We start from the raw sequence: 13836 nt of genomic DNA, 5'->3' as shown, positions 1-13836 counted from the left end.
TAGAATAAATAAAAGAGGGTTGAGGTCTAGATCAACTCCAAAAATTGTCTTCATAATACCCACAACTGATATCCAATACTGCTGTATTTTAAGTAATACGGCAGAAATACAGCAGTATCCTCTTTATATAAATATTTTAATATAAAGAGGACAAAAGATCCAAAGATCCAAATCAGAGGGTCAAATATAGGGTCTACAAGACATCTGTTGGGGTCTTTTACTGGACATTGTTGGGGTTCTATATAAACTAGCCATTTAGACCAGATCTGGTTAAATTTATCAATTTAGATTCTTAATTAATAATATTTTTCATATATTTAAGCTTGGGAAACGATGAATAATCCACTCCGAGCCTCATAAGCAAGTTTCGGTTTCAGGCGCATTTTTAATATTAGGTGGTCACCTAATAAGCGCTTACTCCAAGATGATAAATATTCTGGATATTTCCAGCAATTATTATTTACCACTCAGACGGCTTATCACTGGCTGAGACCATGCACTCATCAGCCCAGCTCCGCCCGCGGCCACTTCACCACCGGCAAGGAGACTGCGGAGACCGAGCGCTGGATCCAGCAATGCCCTAAAAACCTTCACCCTAAACCTCCTAAAGCCTGGATCATCAGAGTCCAGAGCTCCGCCCGCGGTCACCAGCAGCGCGCCTTTAAAGGAGAAAAAGAGAAGAAAGAAAGAAAAAGACTCAGAAGAAAAGCAGGAAGCTTATCTTTTAAACAGCAGCTGAAGGAATCTGTTACAGGCCTCAGTGTGAAGTGGATTCTGGGTTTAGCCCTCAGCCTGTGATCCGCCAGCTACACTCGTCCTCTGTAGGAGACGTCCCCTGCTGTGCTCTGTGTACACGTGGCTTCCGAAAAAGGAAATCAAATGCTGGAATTAAAACTGCTAGAAAGAAAAGAGTAAAGCACATTTAATAACACAGAATAAGAGATATTAGGAATAAGAGAGCTCTTTATAAGGATGAGTTTCTTTGATTTTACCAAATTGAAAACCTCTGGAATATAACCAAGAGGAAGATGGATGATCAAAAGCCATCAAACCAAACTGAACTGCTTGAATTTTTGCACCAGGAGTAAAGCAGCATAAAGTATCCAAAAGCAGTGTGTAAGACTGGTGGAGGAGAACATGATGCCAAGATGCATAAAAAAACTGTGATTATAAACCAGGATTATTCCACCAAATATTGATTTCTGAACTCTTAAAACTTTATACATATGAACTTGTTGTTGTTGTTTTTTTGCATTATTTGAGGTCTGAAAGCTCTGCATCTTTTTGTTATTTCAGCCATTTCTTAATTTCTGCAAATACATGATCTAAATGACAATATTTTACTTGGAATTTGAGAGAAATGTTGTTAATTTACCTGATCTCCAGTGCTGGGTTGGCCTACCTAGGATGTTTTTTTTTTTGTTTATTTGTTTCAGGTTGTGAAAGAGGAGGAGCACTTCTAAAAATAGATATTTAGGGCTCCTCCCTTTCATAACCTGAAAAAACATCCTGCTTAGGCCTTTTCATCTATAAAATCCTCTGGTTTATGACATCAGCGTCCGTTGTTTGTTCTGGCAGAGGGTCCACTCTTATTACCTGTTATAGCCTGACATAACATAACATCTGTTTTTGGGCCGTGGAAGGAAACTAGAGTTTCTATAGGAAACCTACACGCAGAGACACAGGAAGAACATGGAAACTTCACCCAGGTAGACCCTTGAACCTGGAATTCACTAACCATAAATACACCATTCTGCCATGTGGGCTGCTTTGGTATGGAGATCAGCATCAGTAACTAACTTTTAGTTACTTTTAGTTTCTTTCCTCACTCAGGATTTAATGAGGTGGTTGTTTGTTGTGTTTGTTGAGTGATGTGAAGATACAGTAAAATCTGATTTAAGCACCCAGAGCTTGTAATCGCTTTTCGAACTTCCTCCAAGTTTATGGGGCTCTCTGTCCAAAATCAATCTGAACACAATCTAGATGTGGCAAAAATCAGCATATCTAGATTTGAGCTTGGAGTCCGAACATTGCCTTTGTTGCTATTGATTTTTAATGGCTAAATTTGTGCGGCATCATATATATTATATCAGACATCCCAAGTTGCAAAAGTTGATTTCAGGGAAAATACTTTATCACAATCAACATTTTTGTTTAGAAACAATGGAACAGTAACAAAACAAAGTTTGCCTTAACATTAGGAAAATATATGTCTTTAAAAAAATAAAATAAAAATTCTACCCTCACTAGACATCTTTTCTAATTCTAGACATCTTTTCTAAAAAAAAGGAATTGTCTTTCTTTCAGTGCAGTTCTTTCAGTTTCTTAAATTAACAGAGTGTAAAAAAATATCACTCAACACAAATCTCCTGAGGTAGATTTGTGTCAACTCATGGAGAGCGCTGAGTGGGCGGAGCCACTGCCGAAATGCGGGAGAGTCCCGCAGCTTCAGGGAGACTTGGTTTGTCTGATATACACCATTTTTAAACCAAGTTTCTACATCTATCAAAAACCATCTGTCATGAACTCAAAATAAACATGGTTAACATGTTTTTATATAATTTTTACTACATTTCTTTTCTATATATTTAAAGATTTTTTTTTAACAGAATATATGAAAATCATTATATTTTATATTGGGAAGCTAGGAAGAATAAGAATAATACTTATGTAAGGGAATGGAAAATAATTATGTAATATTTTATTATATTATATTTTATATTCAGCTGTTTCTGGCCGCTTTAACGTAGTGATGTTTTATTAGATTGTCCTGCCATCTGCTGGCGAGGCGGAGAATTGCACGTGGAGCAAAATAAAAGCCTACATCCGGTGAAATAAGAGTCTGATTTTAATGCGTTAAAGTTTCCTTTATTGGTTTAAAAAAGTACTGTTAATAAAAGCACTTAATTATATTTCCAAATAATACCTAAAAATAAATTAATTTACGTTTATATATATACAACAATTGCAGTCGTTTACTTTAGAGAAAAATATTAGATAGATATAGTGCTAAGCATAAAGAATAGTTGTGTTTTATTTATAAAAATAAAAAATGTTTTTAAATGTGCATTTTACAACTTTAAATATATTTATGGAGAATTTTAAAATTAATTTAACAAAACAAAAATGTCGTTGCAGGCAATAAAATCAATGAATATGTGTAAATAAAAAGGATAAATGTTGCATTTATTTTTGCAACATTCGTTAAAAAAGGCCTTTTACATGTTTAAATATAATTTTGCTCAATTTAAGATCAGAAGATCATTATTAAACATTAACTTGACAATACAATTGTGTAAATGTCTTTAGTCTTATTAAAAAAATCCCTTATTTATATTATGCATAATTATTTTACATTTTTGTATATAATACAATCCAAAAGCATGAAAAGGTCAAATTCACAGCATGTACCACCAACATCACAAACACATGAAAACATAAACACAAACAAACAACAAACCTAAACAAACAAACAACGAAACGAAAAAAGAAAAGTGTGATTAAAAAAAAATTGAAAAGCTTTAAAATTTCGATAAAAATATTATTTTTTTTTTATTATTTTTCATTTGTGGAAAAAAATTGTCAGTAAGTGTATATAATTATACAAGTCTGAATAAACAAAAGTGTCGAATATTTATTATATTAAATATTAAACACGAGCTCCGCCCCATTTCTGTAACATCCAATTAAATTCTCCGAAAAAAGTGACGTCAGCCAGTCCGAAGCGTGGCGCGCTGGTGTGTTTGTGTGTTAGCTGCTGGGCTAATCTACTGTACTGAGTTATTTATCATCTATTAAAGGTTTTTTCTCCTATTTAATGAATAAATTAGTGATGGCAAACCGAGGCTTTCTGAAGCACTGAAGCCTTTTTCCTAATTGTATCGAAAAAAGGTTCATTACTCGGAGCTTCATAACACAGTGGACATCAGCGGCACCTGGTGGGCAAAACCTGAAAGTGCTTTGTGTATTTAAAGGACGAGGGGCGTTTTTTTTTTTGTCTTTTTACAGTTTTTAAACCTGTTCCAGTGCATTTACATGACATTTGAGGTTTAAATAAAAACTGAAAAAAGGAAATGGAAGAATACTTTGATGTCTTGGTAATTTAATGCATTATATTAAAAGACATAACTGTAATATATTTTTAATTAATATATAATACACTTAGAATGTACCTTGATAAGGCACACTGGAGAAACTACACTTGTAATTCTAATTGCATTCACATTGTTGCTTTTTTCCCTTCACCATGTTATTAATCTGTTAATATACCAAATTTTAAAATTATATTATTCACTATTATTCACATCTTTCCAAGCAGGGTTTGTAACATGTTTACATGTATCACTAGTCCATTGCCTATTTTTCCATAGGCAAGGCTCATGTAGATATGCTGCATGGGGGATATGGAAGAATTTGATGAAAGAAATGTATGCTCATAAAGGTGAAGGTGCTTGTGTAAGGGGCAGGGGGCACATATTTAATGGACGTGGTTATGTACATGTGTAATTTAGTTTTTATTTAGGAATAAAAAATTTTCCACAGTGCTGGGGTTCAGTTGGTTATTTCAAAATATGTTGTCATAAGGCAACACTTTTACTGGATGTATGCCATGACAGTACACACATTGAACTATGAGGATATATATATATATATATATATATATATATATATATATATATATATATATATATATATATATATATATATATATATATATATATATATAATTATTGTACACTCTTACAGAACTAATAAAATGCCATATGTCTAAAAGGCATAGTTTTCTTTCAAAGTTTATATTTTCTAAATAATAATTTTCTACCTTATTTGATGGCAAAAGTTCAAAGTGTTCCCAAACTTCAGAACGGCCTCTTTTTCTTACTGGTTCCATTCTAATATTTTATTATCTACTATCTATATCTTATCTATCTATCTATATATGATCTATCTATATCTTATCCTATCTATCTATCTATCTATCTATCTATCTATCTATCTATCTATCTATCTATCTATCTATCTATCTCTCTCTCTCTCTCTCTCTCTCTCTCTCTCTCGCTCTCGCTCTCGCTCTCTGTCTCTGTATCTGTATCTCCGCTAACAACCCTCGAACTGCGCGCCAGGATTTGCCGCTTTTGAATCTTTCCCTGAAGCAGTCACGTGGTTGTGTGCCGAAATGAAGCTTCGGACGTCATTGGTCACGTGATCTTTGTAGAACGAATCAAGCATCGGCTCAGTGATTCGAACCAATGCGTGTCGTTTTTTCAACACACGCCTCGAAGCTTCAGGTTCAAGGGTAGCATCACTAGAATAAATACTCCGCAGGATCGTCAGTCTGGGTGTAATAGAGGTGTTAGAGATGGATTCAGACTCGGTTCAGGAGTTTAAAGCTGATTCTGGAGCGGAAACGTCGCTGAATTTTACTCCTCAGAGAGCAGCTGTGTCTTTAACCTCCCGAAGAAGGTAAACAGGTGATTAGCTTAGCTGGTGGGTGACTAGTTATGCTAACTTAACCATTTAATAGACTACTTTAATCCTTTAAGACCTGAATTAGTTCCAGTGAAAGACTCTGCTATAAAATCTACATAGCAAATAAATCCAAATAACTAAAATATTTAATAGCTTTTTATTTCAGTTGCATTAGAAGCCTGTGTGTAATATGTTATCATTCATATTGACCTTTTTATTTAAAAAAACGTGACAAACTGTTTTAAATTGCACTAAATTAGTAAAAAAAAATCAATGAAAAACAGCTCTCCAATAGTGTTAACTTATGTGCAAGAATAAAGAAAATGCATGATGTCTATTGCAATGGCTGCAGGGTCTGAAAGAGTTCAAAATGCTTGTTATAATTTTATATTTATTCAATATTATATTATTATTTTCTTAATTATTATTTAAGCCTGTAATATTATTTTAGTCACAAATATTTTATTAAGACTGGGGATCTTGTAGGTTCACTATTTGCAGGACCAATTAGATTATTTCTGATTATTTATCTTTTTTTTATTAGTTTACTAATATTAATTATGCAATTTATATATTGTATTATTTTATATTCAGCTGTGTCTGGCTTTAAAGTAGTGATGTTTCATTAGATTGTTCTGCCATCTGCTGGCGATACGGAGAATTGCATGAGCAGTTTACAAATTAAAAGCCTAATTTTGGTAGAATAAAAGTCAGATTTTTATAACAGCAAAAGTTACTTTTCTTGTTTTAAGAAATGACTTTTAGGAAATGTACTTAAATATATTTCCATATAATACCTTAAAAATAATTATAAAGATGCATGGATATACGTTTGTATATACAATAATTGCAGTCCTTTATTTTAGAGATGTATATTAGATATACTACTAAGCTTAATAACCACTAATTGAGTTTTTAAACATGAACAGATGACTATAACAAGAAGATAAGCTGTTTCACAATAGAGCAGAAACAGAAGCACCTTTTGGCCACAGCTGCCTTTGTATACCAATACTGTGATTTATTATCAGAGACTCACAACTTTTGTCTCTATTTAACAGTTTATTTTTCTGCCACACTGTTAGTCCTTGATATATTTTTAATACAGTATATGTTGTCTTAAACTCTGCCTATAAGCCTTTTTTGCGACAACCTTGTATTGCAAAGAATTACTGTTTCACTGCTATACATTTATCTTTGTTTTGGATAGAAAAACAATAAAGAACATAATTCTTGCAAAATGTGTATTTATTAAACTTGTTTGTCTCAAAAAATAACACTGCACAATAACACAAAGTAGTGCAAAATAAAATAACAAAGTATATTGACTTTAAAGTGCTGCCTGTGTTTAAAATACGGTACATATTAAAGTAAGAACCATGTAAGGCATACTTACTGCAAAATGTTTTCTTTTTCAAATCCTTTGTAAAATTGTTTGGTGAAAAAGTCAGTGTCAGGTGGTAAGGTTTAGGTCAGTTATTTTCTCATCGGATAAAATCTATTGTATTTTTTAATATTATTACTATTGGTGTTATTGTAAATATTGTTATAGTTATTGTTATTATTATTATTATTGTTGTTATTTTCTTTTATTATTTTTTTTTTATTATTATGTACAGTTTATTTACTTTGCTTGGTTTCTGTCTCCAGAAGCAACCAAACACAACAGATAAAGTAAAAGTATCACTGTTAATTCTTTAATATTGTACTTTTGCAGTTTTATATAATATCATTTATCCTTTTATATCATAATATTTAAGGCATATTGATCATAGTGTCTGTTTTAAATTTATGTTTTGAATACATGCCTTATTGATTCCTGACTATTTTCTCTTGAATAGGACCCCTTATTCCGGATCAAAGAAAGTGAATTCCAGTTTTAAATCTCCAGTAAGTAGCTTTTAATTCAAAGTTTAATAATAAAGAGTTTTTACAACAAGTTTTAATAAGATCCTGTAAATCACTTACTGTGCTTTTATTAGGTTCAGGTTTCCAACACGGTGAGCTCTGCTGTCTGCAGTGAGGAGGACATCAGAGAACTACAGATAAAAGTAGCAGAGCTGGACTCCCAAATCTCTCTTTTAGAAAATGAGTACGTGTGTGTGTGTATATAATAGTCTGTTTATAAGCAATCATTTATTTAGATACCAAGTATCATAAGTTTTATCAATGGACCTTTAGGCATGAAATTGGTACAACATTAAGCATAGATACTTTAGACACTTTTTCGTGTCTAACTCCTGTGTGAAATGGACTTAGGGTGTATTTATTAAAATTTGATTAAAAAGTACTTATCTTTGTTGAATAGCTCTCCTCCGCTCTCCGGCAGGTTTCTGGCCGCCAGTATTTTCTGCACTTTGCTCAAACAGGCTTTTAGAATTCATTGGTAGAATCCGAAAAGCCCTGATATTTAAAACGAGGCATTTAGAGCTTTAAAATGCACAAGAAGTTTATAAAAACCCACTGTTTACATCCCGTAGATAAATCTCCGGAGCCGCCATCTTAAATTTAGGCCACAATAAGTCAACCGTCGAGCACAAGAACGAATAGTAAAACATTTTGAGCAATGTTTATATAATTTGTTGTTGGTTCTGTTTTGCATTCTAATATCAACCGTAACCAGATTGTTTTTTTGCAACAGCTGGAATTCATGCATTTTCAAAGAAATTAATTTTACAATCTGCTCAAAACTCTCCTACCTATTAGTTCTGCTCGACGGTTGACTTCTATTGTGACTTAAATTTAAGATGGCTGCGCTGGAGATTTATCTACGCTATGGGAAACAGTAGTTTTTAATAAATTTCTTGTGCAGTTTTAAAGCTTGAAATGCCTCGATTTAAATGTCAGGTCTCTCTGGATTCTACCAATGAAGTGTAGAGCTACTTTTAACCTTAAATAACGGTGTAGAAAGCGATTTATCTGCAGATATATGCCCCATATCACTTGTTCTAAAGCCTGTTTGGGCAAAGTGCACAGAATACTGGATCTCAGAAAGCTGCAGGAGAGCGGAGGAGAGCTATTCAACAAAGATACTACAGCAGAAGTCCATTTCACACCAGAGTTCTTCTTTAAGACTCAATTCTGCTGCTTTTTATATGCATGTAGTCATAAATAGCATTGGCATAACAGTATTTAGTTATTATTTAATAGTAACTATACAGTTCTTAGCATTGCATACAGCTGTAACTTATAATAATATATTTTTAATTTATTTTTTAATATAATTGTCACTACAGAGGCATTGATGTGGAAGAGCTGGATCAGCACATTGATCTGCTGCATGAATACAACGACATCAAGGACATCGGACAGACCCTTTTAGGCAGATTGGGTAAGGATGCTGAAAGGCTGAGCTTTATCTACTTCTAATCTGTGTTTTTAACACTTGATAGACGCTTTTATCGTCCTCCAACAGTAGGTTAGCCCTTTAGTTTCTGTCCAGCAGCCCTTTTTAGTAGTTTTTAGCCTTTAACATAAACCAGTTTTTTGCTTCAGACCTACATAAATCATTTTAACCAAATGCTACATCACAACCTACCTAATAACCTTTCACCATCCATTGATGCATTTGTAGAGAATTCATTTATCAGATGGGCTAGTACTTTTATTATTTTAATAGAATCATTCTAATAAGTTGCCATTTTATTTTTTGCAATATATGTAATATTTGTAATATTGATAAGATGACCGTTAACAGGCAGAATATCAACTAGTGCTAAATAACTTAATAGGTAATTTACTATTTATATCAAGTCAAGTAGTTTTTTTGTCAATAATGCAAATGTACAGGACATACAGAGAATTGAAATGTGTTACTCTTCTTCCCAAAAATTACAGCAAGTACAGAAAAAGATAAATAATATAAAAGACTGGGAGACACTAATATTTTGAAAATATGAATATATATCATTTAATTGGAAAAGGTTTATTTTGCGTTTGTTAGCCTATATGTTGTGCTCACTAGACAGTGCTATGAAGCTCAATCAAACATTTATATTTATAAAAAAAAAAATTACAAAATCTATTTTGAGCTACAAATACGTCAGCAGAGTTAATTTAACCTTACACAATTGAGCTCTTAGGACCTACTATAATTAATTTTAACTATAGTTTTAGTTGATTTTTGGTTCTGTTGTCCATGTCTGAACTGTTGTTTTAAAAATCATATGGTCATGAAAATTTGCCTTAAAGGCATGAAAAAGTCATGAAAAAATAATGGAATTTTATTAAAAAGTGTGTGAACCCTGCAGTTATATTTATTAGTTAATAGGAAATAATAATGGCTTGTATAAAACCATTTGCCATTTATTAAAACAATTTAATTAGACGCATGGAAACTCCTTTCTAAGGCCCAAATGCTCCTAGTTGGCGGAGCAATAGAAATACAACATAGGGGCTGTAATGTAATATAAGAACCATAATAACGGCATCCTATTAGAGCAGTATTCTCTACATAAAGGGCTCCTTTTAGACGTCAGGCCCAGCGAACGCCCTCTGTACAGCAGCTCGAGCATGACTCCAGCTGGCCTGGGGGCGAGAGCGAGCAGCGGCCAGCCACAGCCGACATGTGCCGTGTCACAGTTTTCCACTGTGTGTCAACACAACTGATCTTCTGTGTGTTTTTCTTGTAGCTGGACTGCGTGGAGTGACCACACGCGACTTGTACAGCCAATTCCACATGGATCTGGACGACTGAGAGAGGCTGGGTTGGGTGGGAGGAGGGAGGATGGAGGATGGTGTTGCCAGTGTCATCTGTGGAGGTTAAAGCCAGGGTACAGGTGAAATGCAGTATAGTAGAAAAAGTTAAGAGAGTATTTCAGTTTTAGAACCAGTTTCTCTGATTTTGTTATTTATATAACATTTCTCCCAAATTCCAAATAAATATATTTTCGTTTAGAGCATTTATTCGCAGAAAATGAGAAAAAAAAGAGGCAGAACTTTCAGACCCCAGATAATGCAAAAAAAGAAAACAAGTTCATATTCATAAAGTTTGGCATCATGTTCTCCTCCACCAGTCTTACACACTGCTTTTGGATAACTTTATGCTGCTTTACTCCTGGTGCAAAAATTCAAGTAGTTCAGTTTGGTTTGATGGCTTGTGATCATCCATCTTCCTCTTGATTATATTCCAGAGGTTTTCAATTTGGTAAAATCAAAGAAACTCATCATTTTAAGTGGTGTTTTAAGTGTGTAAGACTGGTGGAGGAGAAGCTGCATGAAAACTGTGATAAAAAAACAGGGTTATTCCACCAAATATTAATTTCTGAACTCTTAAAACTTTATGAATACGAACTTGTTTTCTTTGCATGTATGTGTGCATGTATGTGTGCATGTGCGTGTGTGTGTGCATGTATGTGTGCGTGTGTGTGTGTGTATATTCATTATACTGTGAGCATCTCTGGGAGCGATTCATGTATTATTTATTTCATTAGAAGAACAGGAATAACCAATACTAGGTGTGGAAACAAAAAGAACAGCCATGGTTGGTCCACTCTCTCACACCCATAAACACGCCCACTGAAACAGCCTCCATTGCACAAGACTGAGTAACAGGCCTGTGAGTTTCATTATGATCTGCCTGTTTAAATAACAAAAAATGTACAGATGTAGAAATGTACAGTATTTGTTTTATTTATTTGATCTTTATACATTGCAGCACATTTTTATTTAAATCCTGATGCAGTACTTAGACACAATACGAGATAATAAGGACCTGTGTGGGTATAGGTTGGTTGTGAAAGTATTAGCTCTTAGCTTTCATATCTTAAGCTCTGAAAAAAATAAGAGGCCACTTCAGTTTCTGAATCAGTTTCTCTAATTTTGCTATTTATATGTTTGTTTGAGTAAAATGAACATTGTTGTTTTATTCTATAAACTACAAACAACATTTCTCCCAAATTCCAAATAATAATAGTATCATTTAGAGCATTTATTTGCAGAAAATGAGAAATGGCTAAAATAACAAAAAAAAAAGATGCAAAGCTTTTAGACCTCAAATAATGCAAAGAAAACAAGTTCATGTTGAGTTCAGAAATCAATATTTGGTGCAATAATCCTGGTGGTTTTTAATCACAGTTTTTTTTTTCATTCATCTTGGCATCATGTTCTCCTCCACCAGTCTTACACACTGCTTTTGGATAACTTTATGATTTAAGTTTGGTTTGATGGCTTGTGATCATCCATCTTCCTCTTGATTATATTCCAGAGGTTTTCATTTGGAAAAAACAAAGAAACTCAAACTTTAATTGCTCTCTTATTATTTCCAGAGCTCTATATGTACATATTTCTTGCATTGTTGTGTGTGTTTGTTAGTGTGGGTATTAGCATGAAATGTTCTCAAAATGCCAATTATATAGTCTTACAGACAATATACTGTATCACCCAAAAAAATAGCAGTCGTGTTTATAGGCCTATTTACAGCTAACCCATTATCCCTTTTTTTCATTAGTACTTAGCAGTGTCTATTGCTTATAATAAATGTAGATTTTTATGGCACAATATGTAGAAGGCACAGATAACTGTGTTTGTTTGATCAGATGATAATGACCCACAATATTTTCTCCCATTTGCTCACTGTTATCTTTTCTCGAGTCAAAGAGCGTTCTCTTTACTCAAGGCCCTTTCACATACCAGACTCATACACACATACACTAATGCAAAGATTTCCTCTTTTAGCAGAGTCACATCTCACTTTTGTCCCACAGAAAGACTCACCAAGATTAAATAATGAGACTGTATTGATTTAAAGAAGAGGAATTTCAGCTTTTATTTACTTAAATTAACTTAAGTGAGCTTTGGTTAGTTTTAGCTCAGCTAGGTCTAGTTGTAAATACTGTTAAAGCTGTAATAATTTCTGAACATTCATCATAAAATTAGGGCTAGAGTTTAAACGATATGGCCAAATTGTGTCCCTCAATACAGAATAATTAATATGAATAATATAAAGACCACAGAAAAACTGCCAAGAATACATATAGCGGATGTCTGTACCTGTAATTATAAAATACTAAATCCATAAATTAAATATGTGTTTAAAATCAAATCACTTTTATTAAAACATTTTCTAGTCCAGGTGAAGATGTTGAATTATTGTCCAGATTGTTAATAGTAGGGAGTTTATCTTTTCCTAACTGCAGTATCAGTGTGTGCAGCAACAAAGCAAAATGTGCATTCAAAATAAAGTAGCTCAACTCACTCCACAATTCCACCATAAATACTCCACACATAAGCATCAAAACACAGGATTTAGCTACAAATGATGACCATCCAGCAGTTTTCATCTCAGGTTTTTAAACAGCAGTTTTGTTTCACATTTTAAAAACAAACATTAAAAATATTATTATTGTTAGAAGACAAAGGAGTGGATTGACTTTCACCAAAGAAGCTGTTTTATGGTTAGAAAGCATATTTAAGTGGTATTAGTATTTATTTTAATGCTCTATTCTCAGGGCCTTTTTGCACCTGCGCAAAATGAACGCAGAGGAGCACGTGTTGGTGTGGCGCGACTGTGCGCATCTCCCCACCCAGCTCTCTCTCTCTTCCTCTCTTTTTCTCTTCCTAGCTCTCTCTCTTCCTCTCTTTCTCTCTCTCTCTATCTCTCTCTGTTTCCCTCTCATTTTCTCTCTCTCTCTACATTTCTTTCACTTTCTTCTCTCTCTCTCTCTCTCTCTCTCTCTCTCTCTCTCTCTCTCTCTCTCTCTCTCTCTCTCTCTCTCTCTCTCTCTCTTTTCCGCAGAGTATTTCTCTCTCTCTCGGCTGCCAGCTGCCATGCTTTCTCTCTTATCGACGTGATTCGTTGTCTGGTAGCGTGAACGGTTCGTTCTTTTATGAATCGGTTCTTTCCTGTGAATCTCTGTGAGCCGAACCGATTCACAAGTCGAGCTGAATCAAAACGTATTTGATTACAACCACACAATATTTAAATATTTATGTATTGCTTATTAAACTCCATAATATGGTAGAAATTGAATAAATGAATGGATACAGAACAACCACTCAATTTATTTTATTTGTTTTCATATTCTTTGTTGGATACAGATGAAATTACTGAGGTCAGGTCAGGCCACTTCATTCCAAGTCCCTAAAAATCCAGCCAAACCCAACCCTACCCGAGCTTGTGCACAATCTGTCGTGTTAGTAAGAAAAACTCTAAAACTGAGCTTTTTAACTACAATTCCTTTTTTTGTTAAATAAGCACAATCTGTCCAGAAGGATATTAATGAAACAAAAGAAGCACATGCCTATTAATAAAGAAACCTGTTTATCAAGAATCAAACTCTATACACTGTAATGTGTATACCTTGTCCAGCCTTTTTATGATCACAGTGTGATTTGTTACTTTGCTTCAGTGGGATTAGTTCTGTCCCA

General features: G+C 33.8%; 1 protein-coding gene across 1 annotated transcript; it reads left to right on the top strand.

Annotated features, from left to right (window-relative positions):
- The first annotated feature begins 5286 nt into the window (after positions 1-5286).
- Positions 5287-10370, top strand: swi5 (SWI5 homologous recombination repair protein). Its single transcript, XM_007231445.4, has 5 exons — positions 5287-5463; positions 7311-7359; positions 7452-7561; positions 8706-8800; positions 10101-10370. Exons 1-5 carry the CDS (start codon positions 5360-5362, stop codon positions 10163-10165), a joined length of 423 nt encoding a protein of 140 aa, XP_007231507.2. The 5' UTR covers positions 5287-5359; the 3' UTR covers positions 10166-10370.
- Positions 10371-13836: the final 3466 nt, after the last annotated feature.

Source organism: Astyanax mexicanus, chromosome 20 (genome assembly GCF_023375975.1).
Source record: "Astyanax mexicanus isolate ESR-SI-001 chromosome 20, AstMex3_surface, whole genome shotgun sequence".
NCBI lineage: Eukaryota > Metazoa > Chordata > Actinopteri > Characiformes > Acestrorhamphidae > Astyanax > Astyanax mexicanus.
The sequence above is the reverse complement of the archived record's forward strand: the minus strand, read 5'-3'. Positions and strand labels throughout refer to the sequence as shown.

What these genes read in the sequence shown, in the direction of transcription:
- swi5 (XM_007231445.4), top strand. Translation starts at nt 5,360, where the DNA reads ATGGATTCAGACTCGGTTCAGGAGTTTAAAGCTGATTCTGGAGCGGAA. An exon ending in ATCTCTCTTTTAGAAAATGA is followed by an intron (nt 7,562 to 8,705) that starts GTACGTGTGTGT and finishes TTGTCACTACAG; the next exon opens with AGGCATTGATGTGGAAGAGC. An exon ending in GACCCTTTTAGGCAGATTGG is followed by an intron (nt 8,801 to 10,100) that starts GTAAGGATGCTG and finishes TTTTTCTTGTAG; the next exon opens with CTGGACTGCGTGGAGTGACC.